Source organism: Gilbertella persicaria (genome assembly GCF_025201335.1).
Source record: "Gilbertella persicaria strain CBS 190.32 chromosome Unknown B0P05scaffold_80, whole genome shotgun sequence".
Classification (NCBI taxonomy): domain Eukaryota; kingdom Fungi; phylum Mucoromycota; class Mucoromycetes; order Mucorales; family Choanephoraceae; genus Gilbertella; species Gilbertella persicaria.
This window is the reverse complement of record NW_026252041.1, coordinates 1-18,198: the sequence shown is the minus strand read 5'-3', so window position 1 is coordinate 18,198 and position 18,198 is coordinate 1. Positions and strand designations below refer to the sequence as shown.

The 18,198-nt window shown below is 37.8% G+C and overlaps 5 protein-coding genes across 5 annotated transcripts; 3 read left to right on the top strand and 2 right to left on the bottom strand.

Annotated features, from left to right (window-relative positions):
* Positions 1-6,421: 6,421 nt before the first annotated feature.
* B0P05DRAFT_565354 (DNA polymerase subunit Cdc27-domain-containing protein) lies at positions 6,422-7,762 on the top strand. The gene is made up of 6 exons (XM_051580946.1): positions 6,422-6,525; positions 6,568-6,623; positions 6,664-6,782; positions 6,835-7,182; positions 7,229-7,480; positions 7,532-7,762. The coding sequence occupies exons 1-6, from the start codon at positions 6,472-6,474 to the stop codon at positions 7,705-7,707; spliced, it is 1,005 nt and encodes a 334-aa protein (XP_051429308.1). The 5' UTR covers positions 6,422-6,471; the 3' UTR covers positions 7,708-7,762.
* A 1-nt stretch (position 7,763) lies between these two features.
* B0P05DRAFT_500780 (uncharacterized protein) lies at positions 7,764-9,123 on the bottom strand. Its single transcript, XM_051575440.1, has 4 exons — positions 8,832-9,123; positions 8,479-8,764; positions 8,157-8,422; positions 7,764-8,102 (listed from the first exon to the last, which is right to left on the bottom strand). The coding sequence occupies exons 1-4, from the start codon at positions 9,091-9,093 to the stop codon at positions 7,804-7,806; spliced, it is 1,113 nt and encodes a 370-aa protein (XP_051429307.1). The 5' UTR covers positions 9,094-9,123; the 3' UTR covers positions 7,764-7,803.
* A 954-nt stretch (positions 9,124-10,077) lies between these two features.
* B0P05DRAFT_481369 (trypsin-like cysteine/serine peptidase domain-containing protein) lies at positions 10,078-13,530 on the top strand (the record flags this gene model as incomplete). Its single annotated transcript, XM_051575175.1, has 11 exons — positions 10,078-10,369; positions 10,418-10,595; positions 10,641-10,733; positions 10,779-10,889; positions 10,957-11,157; positions 11,201-11,503; positions 11,545-11,660; positions 11,705-12,240; positions 12,302-12,508; positions 12,560-13,173; positions 13,203-13,530. 11 exons carry the CDS (start codon positions 10,078-10,080, stop codon positions 13,528-13,530), a joined length of 2,979 nt encoding a protein of 992 aa, XP_051429306.1.
* Positions 13,531-13,594: 64 nt separating this feature from the next.
* On the top strand, positions 13,595-14,554 carry B0P05DRAFT_565325 (Chloroperoxidase). The gene is made up of 2 exons (XM_051580945.1): positions 13,595-14,252; positions 14,302-14,554. Exons 1-2 carry the CDS (start codon positions 13,602-13,604, stop codon positions 14,524-14,526), a joined length of 876 nt encoding a protein of 291 aa, XP_051429305.1. The 5' UTR covers positions 13,595-13,601; the 3' UTR covers positions 14,527-14,554.
* On the bottom strand, positions 14,542-16,250 carry B0P05DRAFT_481391 (kinase-like domain-containing protein; the record flags this gene model as incomplete). Its single annotated transcript, XM_051575177.1, has 5 exons — positions 14,542-15,076; positions 15,233-15,537; positions 15,581-15,712; positions 15,761-15,963; positions 16,160-16,250. 5 exons carry the CDS (start codon positions 16,248-16,250, stop codon positions 14,542-14,544), a joined length of 1,266 nt encoding a protein of 421 aa, XP_051429304.1.
* Positions 16,251-18,198: the final 1,948 nt, after the last annotated feature.

Genomic DNA, 18,198 nt, shown 5'->3' with positions numbered 1-18,198 from the left:
ATGAAAAAAGTTAAAAGAAGGTAGAAAAAGAAACTAATAAAAACTTTCACGATTTTTTAGTATTTTATAGTCAGTCTGAAAAGGTTTTTACTAATCGGGCAAGTAGATAAATTCAGCTCTTTTGATGAGATATTGTTCAAAGATCTTATCACGTGCACAAAAATCTCACTAAAAGCGACACTCTAAAATATTTCTCAGGATTTCAACAATAAACAAGATATAAGCATAACTATGCAGGAAAGAACAACTAACAAAAGAATAAATACATTGCTTCTTTTATTCTCTATTTTCTTTTCTTTTGTGTGTGTGTGTGTGTGTGTGTGTGTTTGTGTGATCATCCCCCAAAGAGGAAATGATAAGTTTGGCTTATCTTATTCGCTTTTACTATTTACTCCTATTTGACAGGAACACCATGTGACTTGACAATACTTGTTTTAGAAGACAAAAATGATCAATTAGGATCACGCTCTCTTGTTCAAGACCGACGACTTTCTATATTTGGCTACGTGAGAAATACGTGAGAAAATAGATTTCAAGGGGGAGAATTGCAGTCTGTGCTTGGAAGTTTGAATTTCTCCGAGTGAATAAAAGCAACTCATATAATTAAATAGGAATACATGAATAAGGGAGCATTCTTGTTCTATGATAAATTTAGGATATATATGCACATTTAGATCTCTTTATTTCCATTTTTGTTTTGATAATCTCGCATGAAATTACTTGATAGACTCATTGCAAACTCGGTTGATTGGTTAATTTTACCAGATATAAATTGAAGGGCATAAAAAAAAAAAGAGCTTTTATATAGTCATTCGACATTATCACCTGTTTTTTCTTTTTGGCTGATGTTTGTTCAACGTGAATTCATACTCTATTTTTATTGAATTGCATGCTTTTATAAATCTTTATTGTAATGAGTCACTTTTTCAACATCTTATCATACGCAATGATTGGTTATTTAAAGTCTTTATCAAAAACATGGTTTTCACACAATAGCGTGCGAAGCTGAATGTAAGATGATTTATCTATTGTATGCCGTGTGATTCAAATTGACCTGATATTGTGCCATTTGTTTCTATAAAGATACCATTGCTTTCTTAATGACTAACACAACAGAGTACATTAACATTGTGTATAGGAATGATTGACTTCGACTACTTTTATATAAACAATAGATATACGATAGTTAGACAAAGTTTCTTATAAAAAAAAAAGAGGCAGACCTGTTTTATATACACAATTGTGCCTGAATCTAACTAAATGCACTTTATTAAGTTGTTCCACATATCAGTGTGTTCTTTTATCATGGATAAAATCGCGGTATTGGGTTAAGAAGAATTGTGCATGTCTCAATGAGAAATGTATTTTACTTGGTTTCATAAACCAATACAAGAGAATCAATTCATTTGCTCAAATATACCTAATGAAAAACGTCTCTTTTGGTTGCTGCATGTTTTTGTTTTGGACTATTTTCTTATTCACATTTTTTGCCTGGCTTTTATGTCTTGATATTCTCTTCTAGGTCTACTGTTTTTCTTCTTTTCAACCAAAAGATAAATGTGTCGACAATGATTACTCTTTTTTTTTGTACAGCTGAAGAAAATAGGTTGGACCACAAAAAAAATTAACCTATTTTTTTTTTCAAGAAAAAAATGATGGTCTCTAAGGAACTTGAAAAATATATTTCTACTTATTTAATGGCGAGCACTCCGTCCACTCCAATGTACACTCCAGTTCCTACTCTAAAAAAGAAGCATAATTGTATGCATTTTGAGAATACAATTGCTATTTGTTCTATGGTATTTTTTTTCATTTTATTATGCCATGTTCTTTTTTAGCACAGATAAATCATTTATCTTTAGATGCACATGTAGTGCTTTCATGTTTAAATAAACAAAAACGTTAGCGTATTTCAATTTCATACTGATTACAGTGTACAATGAACTTTGAATATAGATTTAAAAGCAATGCTCAAATGAACTGGCCTTTTTTTTTTATCTTAGTAAATTCGCTTTCTTTTTCTTAGAAGTACTCAGACATTGCCTTATCTGGTTTCAGTTGGATCAGACCTACATTGGGTCATTCCGAAAAATTCTTCATCTTTACGAACCTCCCTGAACCTCCCATAGGTCAAAAAAAATGAACTTCATCTGACAGCCAAACCAATGGTACCATTTGATTGCTAGACTCCAAAGAACATGTTTCGAATAAAAAGAGAAGCCGTTTGGTAGTCTGGTTGTCGAGTAATGGTACTTTAAAGAATGGTGCGTTCAAGCTGTGTTTTGAGCGTTTTTGCTCTAAGTACCATATAGAATTTGCAATTAATGGATCTCTCTGAAGCATCTTATATTGTCTTGAGTACTAAGAAGTATGGAGATATAGAAAAAAATAGGCATTCTTATAATACGAATGTGGACTAAATGAATGTAGAACATACCAGATGGCAGTTTGCGATATAAAAAGTACAACAGCTTTGCTGCTAAAATATTGAGTGAATACGCAAAAATGTTTACAGGGTTTTCTGTCCATATCTCATTATTTTTATAGCACAACTGTTAAGCAAACACACTTGCGAGAAACTAAAGCTTTTGACACACATTTTGAGTATCTAAGCTTGTCAATCGCTCTATTTCTCGTCTTGTAGCATCAAAAAGAGGCTCAAGGTTGAGTGATCATTTTGGTCAAACTTTACAAGTCGACTCCAAAGGTACCTCGTATATTAGTAGACATTGTCTGTAGGTATTTGGAGCATTCGTGAGTGCATAAACAGGGTTCTTGGCTCTTTGTGTAGCTATACAGCCATGTTTATACGTGTGTTCTTTTGATCTGATTATTTCTAAAATCAATATACCAAGCTGTACACGTTTCTTATAAACATCTATATATTTTGTAAGGCACAGCATCCTTTTCTTGTTGACTACGTTTCTTTGAATGATTTTTTTTATCCATTTTCAACTTTTCATGCACTCTTGGTATTAAAAATAAGCCCTCACAGCATATCCTATTTTACATATTGATTAAATATACTTAGCATAAAGTTATTTTATTGATAAATAAATAAAAAAAAGGGGGCACTTTGTTTGGTTCTCAAAGACAAGCTTTGATACTAACAGGATCAACCACGAGAAGGTAAAAGTGCATCTGATCCCAAAAGGAATGAAGTTATGATTGCTTTGTAGGGTAAACCAATGTCCTTGCATGACTTTACCACGACCCAGAGAATGCTTTGCGTAGTGTTGAATCACCAACAGCTAACTTACAGGAAGACATTCCCCAACTTAGGCACCAGAAAACTCGATTCAATTGCTTTTGATCTTGATTGCAGTGGACCCAGTAACCACAACCAACATCGTTTGGCATCACCCAAACGCACCAAGAAACAACCAAATCGATGCCGCCTTGCAAGTGTACTGCGCCATAAAAGAGACAGAAAAGAGAGAATTGATTTTTTTGATTCACTTTGTAGAATGAACAAGACAACGCCAGACTTTAGGCTTCAATATCATGACTAACCAGTGTTTTTTTAAAAAAAAAAAGAAAAGAAAACCAAATCGGATCCGCCCATAACACCAATTAGCCACAAACAGCCCAAAGTACAGAGAAGTCAGGATATCACACCATGTCCCTATACCGACATTTCAAAGACTAGTGTTTCATAGCTTTTGGCCATTCCCTAATGGAAATGTCTACGCAGCAAACCAAAGATAGCCATCAGGTAGTGAACCATGACCCACGACTTGCCCCGGCTGACCGGTTTCATTGATGATTGAATATACAAGTATACACTGGCCCAAGTATATAAAAAAAAAGAGGGTGTCAAGCTTATCCGCATAAAAGCAAGCCCGCCTTGACTACGGTATTGTACTGGACGAGTAGGGAATCTTGTCAATCCAGACTAGCAAAGCCAGACTAGACGAAGCGCAAGTAACCAGCAAGTCAACTCAAGTACCCGTCAGCTTTGCCGTGAGGCTCCGCCCAGACGGCACCAGGCCCCTTTTTTCCCGCTAAGGACAAGTAGGTATACGAGAGCAACTTCACTCGCTTTGACGCACAATAGAGGGGTTCAGACACAGTATACAGGGTATACCATGCTTGCTCCTGTATCACAGCTACACTTGATTTGCAATCGCTTTACCACGTTCCACCTGATGAGGAAGAAGACATGTGCAAAACTATGACGAAGAAAATCCCCTCTTGCGAGAGAACCTAAACCAAATGAAGACGATCCAAGCATAACGGCGAGGATTGCAATACGGTGTTAGGTACAGTGTGGCCATAGACTAACAGAGCGGTATCAAAAAAGTACAATCACCAAGAAACTGAGGTCGACACGTGTACATGAGGTGATTCTAATACACAGACGCGTATAGGAGACGGTTAGGCGTATTGCAACATATAAAATGAAGCAATATTAACCCCAGTACAGACACGAAGCGAGAGACTCCCTCTTTGTAGAATATGCACATCCCTTGAACGTTGCTGTGGCGCGGTGTTCGCAGAATATGCTGCTGCCACACAGCTCTACCTCTCATTGAACTATAAAAAAATAGCAATCACAACAGAAACTACTTGAGGAAGGTTTGGGGGTTGAAATGCCTCAGTCTATAATCGCACGTACAAGGACCTAAAGACCACAAGTACATGATAGACCTTATCATTTCTGTAGCAGTTTCTATAAGGAAAAAGAAAGACTTTTTTTTTTACGTTTGTTTAATGCGTCAGCATTGTGTGGCGGTGTTTATAATTTTAGCATGTGATAGAGATGGACTTTTGCATAAAATAGATGAGATTATTGCTCAAGGTGTTTCAGCACTATGAATATAAGGTAGTACTACTGTCTGGGACTACTTTGGCATGAAAAAAAAATAGATTTACTAATGAAGGCAAAGGACCGTTAGAGCAACGACTGATAGAGAAAAAAAGCGTAAAAAGAAGTAAAGAAAAATATGCAAGCCCTAATGGAGGTAATGAGCAATGAAAAGTTGTCTGATTCAGCTGTATTCTTTGTATAGTGCTACCAAAGCATCCATTGACCTTGTGCATCAAAAAATCATACATGTCAATCAACTCTTCTGCAGTACGATTAGAAAATGATCAGGCAATGTTTACTAATATTCAAGAGTCGATTTGAACAAAAGCGACTTGTAAAATTTGACCAAAATGATCATTCGGCCAAAGGCTACTAGTCATCAAAATTATCTGTTTGACAACCCCTTGAGCCTCTTTTTGATGCTACAAGACGAGAAATAGAGCGATTGACAAGCTTAGATACTCAAAATGTGTGTCAAAAGCTTTAGTTTCTCGCAAGTGTGTTTGCTTAACAGTTGTGCTATAAAAATAATGAGATATGGACAGAAAACCCTGTAAACATTTTTGCGTATTCACTCAATATTTTAGCAGCAAAGCTGTTGTACTTTTTATATCAATAGACTCGGGGAAAAAAAAAGAAAAAAAGAAAAAAAGATCTACAACTTTTGTCACTACATCAAAGTCAGATAATCGTGTCTTTATGCAGTTCTCAGCAAAAGCTTCATTTTTATTGCGGCTTTTTTTTTTTTTTTTTTTTTTTTTTTCAAGAGACAGGCGCAATTCATACAGAATTATATTATGCAGCTATGCTGCAAATTAACCAGATAGGATAATATGAAAGGTATGCCACTGCTATGAGTGGAAGAAAAATTAAGAGAAGAATTACAGTGTGTACTTGCTTTTCATCTGCAAGCAGCCGTAAAGCAGCTGTAAAGCAGCTGTAAAACGGTATGTGTTTGTTGTAGAGTGGAGTAGACATCAAAAGAGACGTTGTCAATAACAGATCTCCAGTGTGCTTTCCAGACTTGCGAGAGGGCGGTAATGACAATATCAACAACGGCCAAGTGTTTCTTTCGTGAATAATCCATTCTGGAGAAGTTTAGTGTAACAAGTGCCTGAATAATATCTTCGACAGTATTTTTATTGCGGCGGGAAGAGGAGCTAAAGCTTTTTACATTTTCTTCGTTTCGGTCTCCGAAATCTGCCATTTTGTGTGCATGATGATGTTTTGATGCCATTCAAACACACACAAAGTCAATGAGATTGTAGGTAGCCGTGTTAAGAGATTTGCATACAGCATACACTCGAATTGCAAGATACAAGAATATCAGTGCACTTACTACAAGGATAAGAATCAAACGCTTCAAAAAAGGACTGCATCGTCTTGATTACACGCCACTGTCAGATGTGTCTTTGCTCATAGCCATTGCTCTATCAAGATCGATATGTCTCAAGTCATGAAATGCCACTTCTTTCTTGAAAAGAACATGGATTTCTGCCTTTTTTTTTTTGTAAAGGTAATACACAGTTATTGTATCTCGAAAATGCTTCTTGGTCTCAATGCTATTCAAAATGAGCCAATCATTTTTTTTTATCCTCACACACGTCTTCGCGTCACAACGCGTTTAGAGAAAAAAATTATTTATTTTCTCGCTTCTTATTATGAGTGACTATAAAGAATACCTTGATATTGCTGTTTTACAAGAGAAGAGACCTGTATGTACTTTATTATATAGCTACTGTTCTTACTTTTTTTAGGTCAATTATAAGTCATTGGCAAGATCTTTAGGTATTCATGTCAATACAGCCAAACAGTAAGCAAAGAATGTGTAGTCCACTACTGACTATCTACAGAGCTCTTTATGAATTCTCCAAGGACCAACCAAATGTACATGCTATCTATTGTGTCACGGGTGTCCATTTTAAAACAAATTATTTTACAATTCAACTTGTCAAAGAATCTGAACTTGAAGGTAACGTCCATCTTTTTATCTTTCCCTTAAACTGAAGAAGATGCGTTTTTAGATGCCAAAAAGACTTTCAAGACACTCACGGGTATTCATGTCTACAGTGTGTCATTTTCTGATTTAAATGATGCCTCGTTATTATATGCTGCTTGTAAGAACATGCCCAAGTTGTCGCTTGAGGATCGTATTCAATATGGTGCTCTAAAGAATGCCCATGTCGTCCAAAAGACAGCCTCTCTTCCTCCCTCTTCAAAGCCTTCCACTAAACCTGTGAATCCCGCAGTCAATAACAAAAGAAAGGGTGCTTCCTTATTTAGCACCATTGAAAAGAAACAAGCTGTATCTAAGCCTGAAAAGAAAGCACCTATTCCAAAACCACTCAAAAAGGCAAAGAAAACAGATGAGGGTAATGTATAGATCAAAAAGGGAGGTTTCTGTCTAAACATAATTAGATGAAATAGAAAAACGCATGGCGAAGACAACTATTAAAGCAACCGATATTTTCACAGATGATGAAGAGGAAGAGCCTGCAGAACAAGTAGCTACTTCTCATAAAGAAGATGATATGATGGAAGACGTAAAGACAATAGAAGAAAAACCATCACAACAAGAACCCTCTTCACCACCACCACCACCACTACCAGAGAAATTAAGACGACAGGTATTGAAAAAGAAGACAACCACCAATGCTCGAGGTTTATTAGGTATGTCTTGAAGGAATCAAAAGCCAGTCATGACTAATCCATCCATAAAAGTGACTGAAGAAGTGCTTGAATGGGAAACGATAGATCCAAATGAAGTAGAGAGCAAGTCTATCAAACAAGTTAAACCAGTAGAGAATAAATCAAATACAACAAGAAAGCAACCTACAAAAACAACCAAAAAACCCACTGCACAAGCCAACTTGTTTAGCTTTTTCAAGAAAGCATAAGTATCACAAGTCTATAGTTCAATAATAATGATAATAAAGCCAAAGACAGCATAATTGTGCAATCTTTATTTGTTATTTGAAACCATCTATTGTTATTTACTTGATGGATTTCCAATACTTTTTCTGGACTTCTTTCACAGCTTGTATGGTATCAATACATTCTTTTTTAGGTACTAGTTTAGGATCAATTGTATCTGGAGCATCACCCAAAAGGACATTCATACAAGCAAGAGCAGAGACTGCAATGGAGTTGAGATTATAACCACCTTCTAAGGCAATCACAACCTTTCCATCTGCAAGTCCCTTCAACATATGGGTCATTTGGCCATAACCAGCAGGTGTCACTTTACATTTACCAATAGGGTCATTTGTAGCAGCATCAAATCCAGCAGAAACTATGGCTGTATCAGCTTGACATACACAAGAAAAAAAAAAAAAAGATCGCTTACCAATGACAACATCAGGGTTAAATTCCATAGAAATAGGCATCACCACTTGATGAAAAGCATAAAGATAATCTGCATCTGTCATACCAGCACAAGGCCAAGGTATATTGACTGTCTTGCCCAAACCTTTACCATAGCCTGTATAACTAGCAACACCTTTCTCATCACTAGGATAAAATGAAGCATCTTCAAATCGATGAAGTGAAATATACAACACATTTGGATCTTCAGAAAAGATACATTGAGTACCATTACCAAAATGTACATCCCTAACAGAAAAAAAAAAAAGAGTAAGTACTGCTCTTCCTTTTAAAGGGTTATTTACCAATCCACAATCAATGTCTTTTTAACACCTAGTCTTTTCATGGCATCTCGAGTAGCAATAGCCACATTATTAAACAGACAAAACCCCATAGGCATGTCCATTTCTGCATGATGACCTGGAGGTCGAATAATAGCAAATGCATTCTTGATCTTATTCTTAATCACAGCTTCTAAAAGCTCAATTAAACTACCAACAGCATACAGACTACTCTCAAATGAGTTACTGTTCAGATAGATAGAATCAAAATGATGTTCCATAGCCATGTATTCTGCTCTGTTCTTCAAGTCTATCATCTTATATTTCAATCACCGCTCAGGAACCCATTATCCATCCCCCTTTTTTTTTTTGCTTACCCGAAGTGGCTCTTAGTTTACGATAATGAACAATATTATGTACCAGCAATATCTCTTGCTTTGTAGCTCGACGACTCTTGATACGCTTGCATTCTCTCAAGAGCCCTTCACGCTCCATGATATTGAATATTTTGAAAATACGATGAGGATCTTCAGGATGAATTTCCATAGGGTCTGGTGTAGCATGATACGACATGGCAGTATCATACACAAAGCCAGTCTTAAGAAAACGACGTTTGTTAAGGGGTTTAAGGACGGTCATTGGCTTAGGAGACCGAGCATGAGACAATGAGGATCCTGGAGGTTTGGGCGTTCGTTTGGGCCGAGAAGAAACAGCTATGTCAGTACCATCACTGGACGGATAGTCTGTCTCAAACTGATCGAAATTGACAGAGTTTTTGAGGTCATCATATGTGCTTACTTGGTTTCTACTTTGGCGTATAGGATGGCGTTTGAGGACCATCGGTATGGATGGCGTGGTCTGAGGAATGTAGTCACGTGATTGAACAAGCAACGATGGTTCTTTTGTTTCTTTGGGTTCAGTTGCATTGTCAGGTACATCAGTGACTTGTACGTCATCCTTCAAAGCATCTGCTTGTTCAGGGGCTTCCTCGTGCCTGTTGTTTGAAGGATGCTTAGGCGACTCTTGTGGTTGTTGATCTTGGTTGCATGTCGTATTCTCTTCTGCTGTTTCTTTTTTGTTTGTATCTCCGACAGGCAACATAGCATCAATCTGTAAATACACAAACATGAACACACAACACACACGCGCGTGCGTGTCAATATGCGTCTGGTTCCCATCGAAAATCACTTACCTCAACATCAATTTCGCGTTCCATGACTGACTGTCGAGCGTGATGGGTGGGCAAGTCATCTTCATCATCCGATGAAAGTACGATAGTCTCAATGGGTGTAGGTTGGGTAGTCAAACTACCTATAGTCGCTGTCATTTGTAAGTGGTCTTGAGAGCTATTCAAGATGCTTTCACCTACATTGACATCAGAAGGTAATGGTAGAGTATCTTCAAATTTTGATTTTTTGGTTGAAGGTGAAGTTGGTTTGTCACTGGCTCGTTTCATGATAAATAAGAAGAAAAAGAAGGGAATTAATGCGTATCAAAGAGCCATCGTTTGTCAAAGGCATATTTAAAAAAAAAAAAAAATTGAAAAGAAGTATGTGACTGCCAAGCCTAAAAAAACGAAATGAAAAAAGGACTACTTTCTTCTTCTTTCTTCTGCTACGCATAATGAGCAATACACCTCTCACTCCTGAAAAGCAGACTATGCCCTTGATCCCAAAAGATCACAATTTCGAAGGTGGTGATTCACCTGCTTCAAACATGGACACCTATCCTGCCAAACGTAGAAAAATCGATCTTCAAGATGAGGACGCGTTATCTGACGACGACACTTCTATGCACAATGGACTTCCTATTGATTCAGAATTTAAGCCTTCTAAATGGCAAGGGACGATTAACACGATTGTCAAAGCAATTGTTTCGATTCGTTTTAGTCAAGTAGCTGCGTTCGATACTGAAGGTACTGTGTTTATTTATTTAAGTTTATGGACTGACTCTGTTTCTGTAGGTCCAGAGACTTCAGAAGCATCAGGATTCATTGTGGATGCTAAAAATGGTATTATTTTAACTAACCGTCATGTTGCTTGTGCTGGTCCTTTTGTGGGTGAAGCCATTTGTCATGATCATGAAGAAGTTGATGTGTTTCCCATTTACCGTGATCCAGTGCATGATTTCGGTTTTCTCAAGTAAGCATCGCTTATGTATATCGACAATTATTGACGTTGGTATAGATTTGATCCAAGTAAGATCAAGTACATGCCATTGATTGAAGTAGAACTTCGTCCTGAATTAGCTAAAGTGGGGCTTGATATTCGTGTGGTTGGGTAAGTAATCACGATACATCACTGGTATACTTACTTTGTGCCTAGTAATGATGCAGGTGAAAAATTGAGTATTTTAGCAGGTTCTATTTCACGTTTAGACCGTAATACACCAGAATATGGAGATTTGACATATAACGATTTTAACACATTTTACTTGTAATGTCGATGTATTTCTTTTTTTTTTAGATAAAAGATACTCACTCTTTTTTTTTTTGGACTATAGGCAAGCTGCTTCAAGTACAAGTGGTGGTAGTTCAGGTTCTCCTGTGATTGATATTGATGGCCATGCTGTTGCTCTTCAAGCAGGTGGTCATACTAAAGCAGCCACTGACTTCTTTTTACCTCTGGATAGAGTGAAGCGTGCATTAGGTTTTATTCAAAGGGGCCTTCCAGTACCCCGTGGTGATATTCAGACACAATTCACGTAAGTCAATAGCTCTTATGCATGCATTGTGACATTTTGATAGTTACCGTCCATTTGATGAAGCACGTCGATTAGGTCTTCAGTCAGAAACAGAAGACACTCTAAGAAAACTCTATCCAGATGAGATTGGTCTTTTAGTTGTTGAGACCGTCTTGCCTGATGGTCCCGCTCATAAGAAACTAGAAGAAGGAGATATCCTGTTGACAATGAATGGTCAATATGTCACCAAGTTTGTTCCATTTGAGTCTATGCTTGATACCAATGTAGGCAATATGATTCAAGTAGGCATTGAAAGAGGCGGACAACCCATGGAACTCAGTATTAGAGTGGGAGATCTTCATGCGATGTAAGTATGATCTCCATAGGTCTATGCTGACTATCAAATAGTACACCTGATCGCTATGTTGAAATAGGCGGTTCAAAACTAAATGAAGTGTCTTATCAACTAGCCCGTGCTTACTGTGTCCCTTGCCGAGGCGTCTATGTAGCTGAACCTTCTGGAAGTAAGTGGGCGGCATGATCATTACTCAACTGACAATGTATGTAGTGTTTCGACTGGATGGACCTGACAATGGTTGGATCATCAAATCAGTCGATGATAAAGAAACACCAGATTTAAGCACATTCATTCAAGTCATGAAGACTATTCCTGATCGTGCTCGTGTGCCTGTTGTTTATTATTCTATTGCAGACACACACACTATCTTGGTGGCCGTTGTCCAAGTCGAAAGACACTGGTCTAGTTTTCGATTGGCAGTGAGGAATGACAAGACAGGTTTATGGGATTTCACTGATCTGGGTGAACCATTACCACCTAAACTGATGGAACCCTCTACTAAGCATTTCATTCAATTAGATGATAGTTTAGGACCTGCTAAAGACCTGATTCGTTGTTTAGTCAAGGTCAACTATTATATGCCATGTCGATTGGATGGATTCCCTCGTAGTCGTAAACAAGGGGCTGGTGTGATTGTAGATAAAGAGCATGGATTTGTTGTTGTCAGTCGTAGTATTGTGCCTACTTCCATGGGTGACCTTACATTGAATGTAGCTGATTCCCTTGTGATTCCAGCCAAAGTCTTAGTAGGATAGCCCCCCCCCTTTTTTTTTTCTTGGTTTGTTTTAACTTTCTTTGTTTGTTTAGTTTCTGCATCCTACGCATAACTTTGCTATTGTACAATATGATCCTAAATTGTTAGGTGATACAGATGTGATGAGTGCACCCTTGAGTGACAAGACACTTTCTCAAGGCCACCCAGTGACACTTGTTGCCCATAATCATAACCAGCGACCTGTGTGCCTCAAGACAGTGGTGACTGATGTTACTTGTATCACCATTCCACACAATGGGGTAAATGTTGCCATTTTAAGTGCGATATCCGAGAAAATAACCCTTTATTAGACACCGCGTTTTAGAAGTATGAATATGGATGCCATCACATTGGATACGCCATTAGCCCTTCAATGCTCTTCTGGTTTATTGGCCAATCCTGAGGGCCTTGTTCAAGGTCTTTGGATGAACTTTTTAGGGGAACGTAACATGAATGGCCATGATAATGAATATCATCTTGGTATCCATATCTCCACTGTACGACCTGTTCTAGATAAACTCAGAAGAGATCAACAGGTTGTTCTCCGTAGTCTAAATGTAGAATTAACGCCTGTTCAGATGGCACAGGCTGCTGCCATGGGGCTCTCTGATCAATGGATTCATAGAGTAGAACAAGCCAATCCCGCTAAACACCAATTGTTCATGATTCGACGTACAGAAGCAGGGTGTGAAAGTGCCAAGGTACTTCAAGAACTCGACTTGATCTTGTCTGTCAATGGTCAGGTGGTCACTCGTATGTATGAGATGGACATTCAGTATGAATCAAATGAACTTGAGATTACCTTATTACGTGCCAAAAAAGAAATGACTGTCAAGGTCAAGACCAGTCCTGTTTCTGGTGATGGTACAAGTCGTGTTGTATTCTGGGCTGGCGCAGCATTGCATGGTAAGGCAGGTTATTGTATGTTATCACACAACTGACTTGATATGTTAGAACCCATAAGGCTGTACTTCAACAGAGCAAGACACTTCCCTCACGTATCTATATTTCTGCTCGCTCTAAGGGTTCACCCGCTTATATGTATGGACTTGTGCCTACCATGTGGATTACGCATATCAACGGTAAACAAGTCGTCACTTTGGATGATTTGATTTGTGCTGTAAAGCATATTCAAGACAACACTTATGTTCGTGTTCGTTGTGTCAGTTTTGACAATGTACCTATCATGCTTTCTGTCAAAATGGTCAATCATTATTTCCCTCTTGTGGATATGGTCAAAGATCCTAAAGCAGAATGTGGTTGGTCCAAAAAAGATGAATAATAGATTGTAAATAGATATAAAAACGTAACTCTTTTCTTTTCTTTTCTTTTTTTTTTTTTTTTTTAAAAATCATGATGGATATAAAAACCTCAATTCAACCTAAAAAGACATTCAAGGTTGTGTCTGTGTTACTTGGTATTTTGGTAGCTTATAGTGTGTATTGGATCATCTCAATTGAAGCCAAGGGTCGTCAAGGACTCACTACACATACTCAATGGAAACATATTATACAAGACCATCCTTATGAACGCAAGGAAACGGATCTTCGTTCTCCTTGTCCTATGTTAAACACGCTTGCTAATCATGGCTTTATCGCCCGAGATGGCCGTAATATAAAGTCAGATGATCTGTTTAACGCCCTTATGTTGATGGGTGCACCCCCTATCGTCACTGTTGGGTTTCTCAAGTATGCTTATACCACTTTTAGTGAACCCAGTCCTGTCTCTTTCTTTTCTCAGTTTAGTGGTTCAGATGGCTTGGATTTGGATCGACTAAAGATCCATAATATCATTGAACATGATGTCTCTTTAACTCGTCAAGATACTGCTTTGGATCCAGCTGGTCTTCCACAGCCTGACTATATCCAGAGAATGTCTCGATTAGCCAAATACAAGCATCATCAACACATATTTACACGTCAAGATGAAAATGACGCAAGAAAATTGCGCTGGTTGGAATCTATCAGAGACAATCCATGGGTCCATTTGAGCTTATTTCATCAGGTAAGCATGCGTAAAAGACGACCGTTTGATAACATATCCCCCCCCTTAGTTTGCTTCAAGCACAGAATGCTCTTTATTGATGGACATCATTGGCCGTGATGGTCAATTGGCTGTCTCTCATCTAGAATCCATTCTTTTACATGAAAGATTCCCTTCAGACTGGTATCCAAGAGAGACTTCCATGAGCTTAGTAGAAGTGGCCACAAAACCACTTTTGTGCTGGATGGGTCTTTATCAAAGTAAAATAACATTGGATATATTGAATAAAATTTAATCACATAAAAGATAATTAATGCACACGAAGTGCTTTTATACTGTTCTTTATCGAGTCTTTGTTACTCTTGTTCTTATTGGTATCTTCAACTGGCACAGATGGACGTCTACTAGGATGCGTTGTGCTCTTGATAGATTCGGGTATAGGTTTAGACGCTGGCTTAGTCGAACAAGAGGACATGGGTCGTCTCAAGGTAGCTTCTTTGGGTTTATGAAACAATTTACCAAACCGATGTCCCAAGGTCGGTGTCACCTCAGTCTCGCCTTCTTCTCTCTGCCTAAATGACTGGCGACGACCATTGGTGCTTACGCCCATCATGAGTCTGGCTGTACGACTTTCACCTGCAGGTAATCGCTTTCGATAGACAGAGCATTTAGGCGGCAACTCCCTTTTGGGTTTGACAGACGGAGGGTCCAGATGGGATCGCTGGGTTCTTGTCTTGGGCTCAGCCAATGGAGACCGTTGTGTAGCTCTTTTTTGTTGGATATCTGCTGTGGATAGAGAAGAACGGAATTGATGTGTAGGTGATTTGAGTTGACCCGTAGGGGATCTCAATGGACGCGTACTGGGTGATTTCAAGACTTGATCGATGCGTGAAGGCACTGTGTTTGAGCGTGTCAATTGTGGTTTCAGTAGACTGCCACCTGACAGGGATTTCTGTTGTACAGGTGCAAGTGCACTTGATCGACCTGGTTTGATTCTCGACTCTGTGATCTTGAGCTCTGGTTCTTCCATCACAGGTTGTATACAAAGCATAGGAATACGCGATCCCTGATGACGATTGGCATCGGTCATCGATTGTCGTTTACGAATCACGTTGGCAATCTTTTCCTTGACTGGAATAGCTGCTGATACACTTCGATCCACAGAGAAGGAAGGAACAGGCAATCTACATTTGGCAGGTGGACAGGTGGGTTTTTCATCTGTGGTTGGGTGAGATACACTCTTCTTTTGATCCATACGAGTGGCTGGAAATAAGAGTTCCGGTTCATATTCTTTCAAGAAGGGATGCTATAGGGAGTAAGGTCAATCGTTTATAAAAGGGGAAGCTTACTTGTAAGATGCTACTGGCTGAAGATCGAGTGCGTGGATCAGGATCAAGGCAACAGTCGAGTAAATCCACAAGGCCTGGTGGTAAATTAGGTGGGTATTCAGGTTTGCCTATGCTTAAGATGCGTTCTTTGATCTACTCTTGTTTTGTCAATGAACATTAGTCATCTCCTCATGAACTCACTTGTTCTTCATCTAGTTTTTCATCTTCATAAGGTGCTTTTCCGCCATTTAATACTTCAAGAATCACAATGCCTAAAGCCCAAATGTCTACTTTGTGATTGACTATCTTTTGTTGAACGAGTTCGGGTGACCAGAACAAGACGACACCTGCTTCTTCTACACTGGAGTCTGCTGCAGGTGAGATAGAAACGACACCAAAATCACCTATGGATGGACTAAGTGATACTGTCCATAGTACAACAAACTTACCAATGACAATGCTGTTTGTCTCTTGATCTAAAAAGATATTGTCACATTTAATATCTCTATGAATATAACCATGACTATGTACTTTAGCTAGTCCAGACGTAATCTAGAGTGAATGGTTTAATAAACTCTAAAGGAGACCACCACATCATACTTGCCGAAGTGATGATGTAGACCAGTTGGCCTACTGTCAGATGATGGTCAAATACATAATGTTGTAATGAGCCACCTGTACAAAGAGGCATGACAAGATAAACAAATTCTTGATGCAAGTGTACAGCATATAATTTTAGAATATTGGGATGAACACATTTTGTCATGGAGTAAATTTCATTCTCTACAAGTTCTTTTGGCATCACAAATGCATCTTCATATTGGTTTTCTTCTACAAGGTATTTTTTGATAGCCACTGCTTTGTTGGTTGACCTTTCTATACATTTGTAAACACCACCTTGTGCACTGAACCAAGTGGGTTCTTCATCTAGACCAGAATAAAGTAACCCTGGGTCGGAAGATAGAACAGGTACTCCATTCACTTGTTGCATATTTTTACTAAACAGAAAAGAAAAGGAAAGAAAAAGAAAAAGAAAAAAAAACGTGCGTCTATGAGTGAATGAACAGTGGCTTGTTCTCTCCTTATTTGAACAAGTTTAGTGTGTTACTTTTACAAATATGTAATTTTTGAAAAGAGTGGTGCCTGAATAAACTATATAAAAAAAAAAAAGAGGCAAAGAGAAAGAATGGATATATAGAATATACTACTTCGATTGGCTTGAAAGAAGTCATGGTTGAACTAGAGGACATTTTGCTGAATTGGACATCAAATACGATACTCTATTCATTAAAAATCGAAAAAGAGAGAGAGAGAGAGAGAGAGAATGTCCCTATTTTTCAGATAGTGTGGGCAAATTAGTTTTTACAAAGAAAATTTTATATTCGCAAAAGAATTGTCATAACAAAAGTTTATATATAATGCCAAGCTCATTTGTTGATAGAACTCTTTATCTATCTCTCTGTCTTTGTTGTTCTCAAGTAGGACAAATATCATGCTAGAAAACCACAGATATTGTCTTTTGTGTGTTACTATTATATCCTTACTTTTGACTTACAGTCATTTGATCCATATCTCAATATGCAAAATAGAGGTGTCATGTCCCATAACAGCATAGCAAAGGTATATGAACTCAAAAAAAAAAGCCGAAATCTAATCATATAGACAGTTCTTCTGCACTTTTTAATATCACTGCATATGAAAGTCTGTATCAAGTAGGGTTGTTCACATTGATGCATAAATTAGCATTCGTAAGAAGAAGCAAACCTTCTTTTAAGCATGAAGCGTGATATTCTAGATTGGTATTAGTGACAATAGACATTTCATGGGCAAAACCTTCTACATATGGGAGTCGTAGAAAGAGTATGGTAAGCATTTATTGAACAGCACTACTTGATAGTACTTAACCAAAAGATTGCTTTCTAAATGAATATTGAACATTAGTTTACAGATCAGAAGTAAAGAAATTTTGGCTGATTTGGATGATAGTCTATCACGGCTCGAACGTCACTGGTATATTCTCCTTGCGTACTTTCCTTTTTTTTTTTTCAAAGCCAAGATGCTACTGTCAACTACAGCATTAGATAGAATCTGAAATTTAACTATATCCTGATAGATGCAAGGCTTTATATGTTTGCCATTCCTTTTCTTTTGTATCGAAAAATGATTTGTTAGATGTGTATGAATTTGGATCAATTAGATTTAGAATAGAATTGCAGCAACGAGCTTCCCAGATATACAGCAAGCATATACATCAAAATAATACCATAACCATGTTAAGCATCAGAGAACTTGGTTTTGAGGTACAAGATAAGGACATTATAAAATGCTTTCTTTTTTTATCATTGAAACCATTTTTGTTAGAGTAAGTAAAAAATATGGAAGAACTAAAACAAGGCAGAGAATTGCTGTGTCAGGTTCTTATTATTGGCAGCAAAGCGTCTGGATTTACAACAAGAGTATTACATTGCGACTATGATATAAATAATCCAACATAGGCATTGTACTGAACATTTGATTACTAGAACTCATTAGCAATTGTATGTACGGAACTGTAAATGCATATATTTGGAATCAGGTAGTATCTCTGAATTCGATTAAGTAGTAATATGCCACTGTTTTATTACCATCGATACGTCTGC

Coding starts and splice junctions, on each gene's coding strand:
- B0P05DRAFT_500780 (XM_051575440.1), bottom strand. CDS start 9,093: ATGACCGTCCTTAAACCCCTTAACAAACGTCGTTTTCTTAAGACTGGC. Junction 8,765..8,831: donor TAAACTAAGAGCCACTTCGG/GTAAGCAAAAAA, acceptor ATAAGATGATAG/ACTTGAAGAACAGAGCAGAA. Junction 8,423..8,478: donor AAGACATTGATTGTGGATTG/GTAAATAACCCT, acceptor TTTTTCTGTTAG/GGATGTACATTTTGGTAATG.
- B0P05DRAFT_565354 (XM_051580946.1), top strand. CDS start 6,472: ATGAGTGACTATAAAGAATACCTTGATATTGCTGTTTTACAAGAGAAG. Junction 6,783..6,834: donor CAAAGAATCTGAACTTGAAG/GTAACGTCCATC, acceptor ATGCGTTTTTAG/ATGCCAAAAAGACTTTCAAG. Junction 7,481..7,531: donor CAATGCTCGAGGTTTATTAG/GTATGTCTTGAA, acceptor CATCCATAAAAG/TGACTGAAGAAGTGCTTGAA.
- B0P05DRAFT_565325 (XM_051580945.1), top strand. CDS start 13,602: ATGATGGATATAAAAACCTCAATTCAACCTAAAAAGACATTCAAGGTT. Junction 14,253..14,301: donor ATTTGAGCTTATTTCATCAG/GTAAGCATGCGT, acceptor CCCCCCCCTTAG/TTTGCTTCAAGCACAGAATG.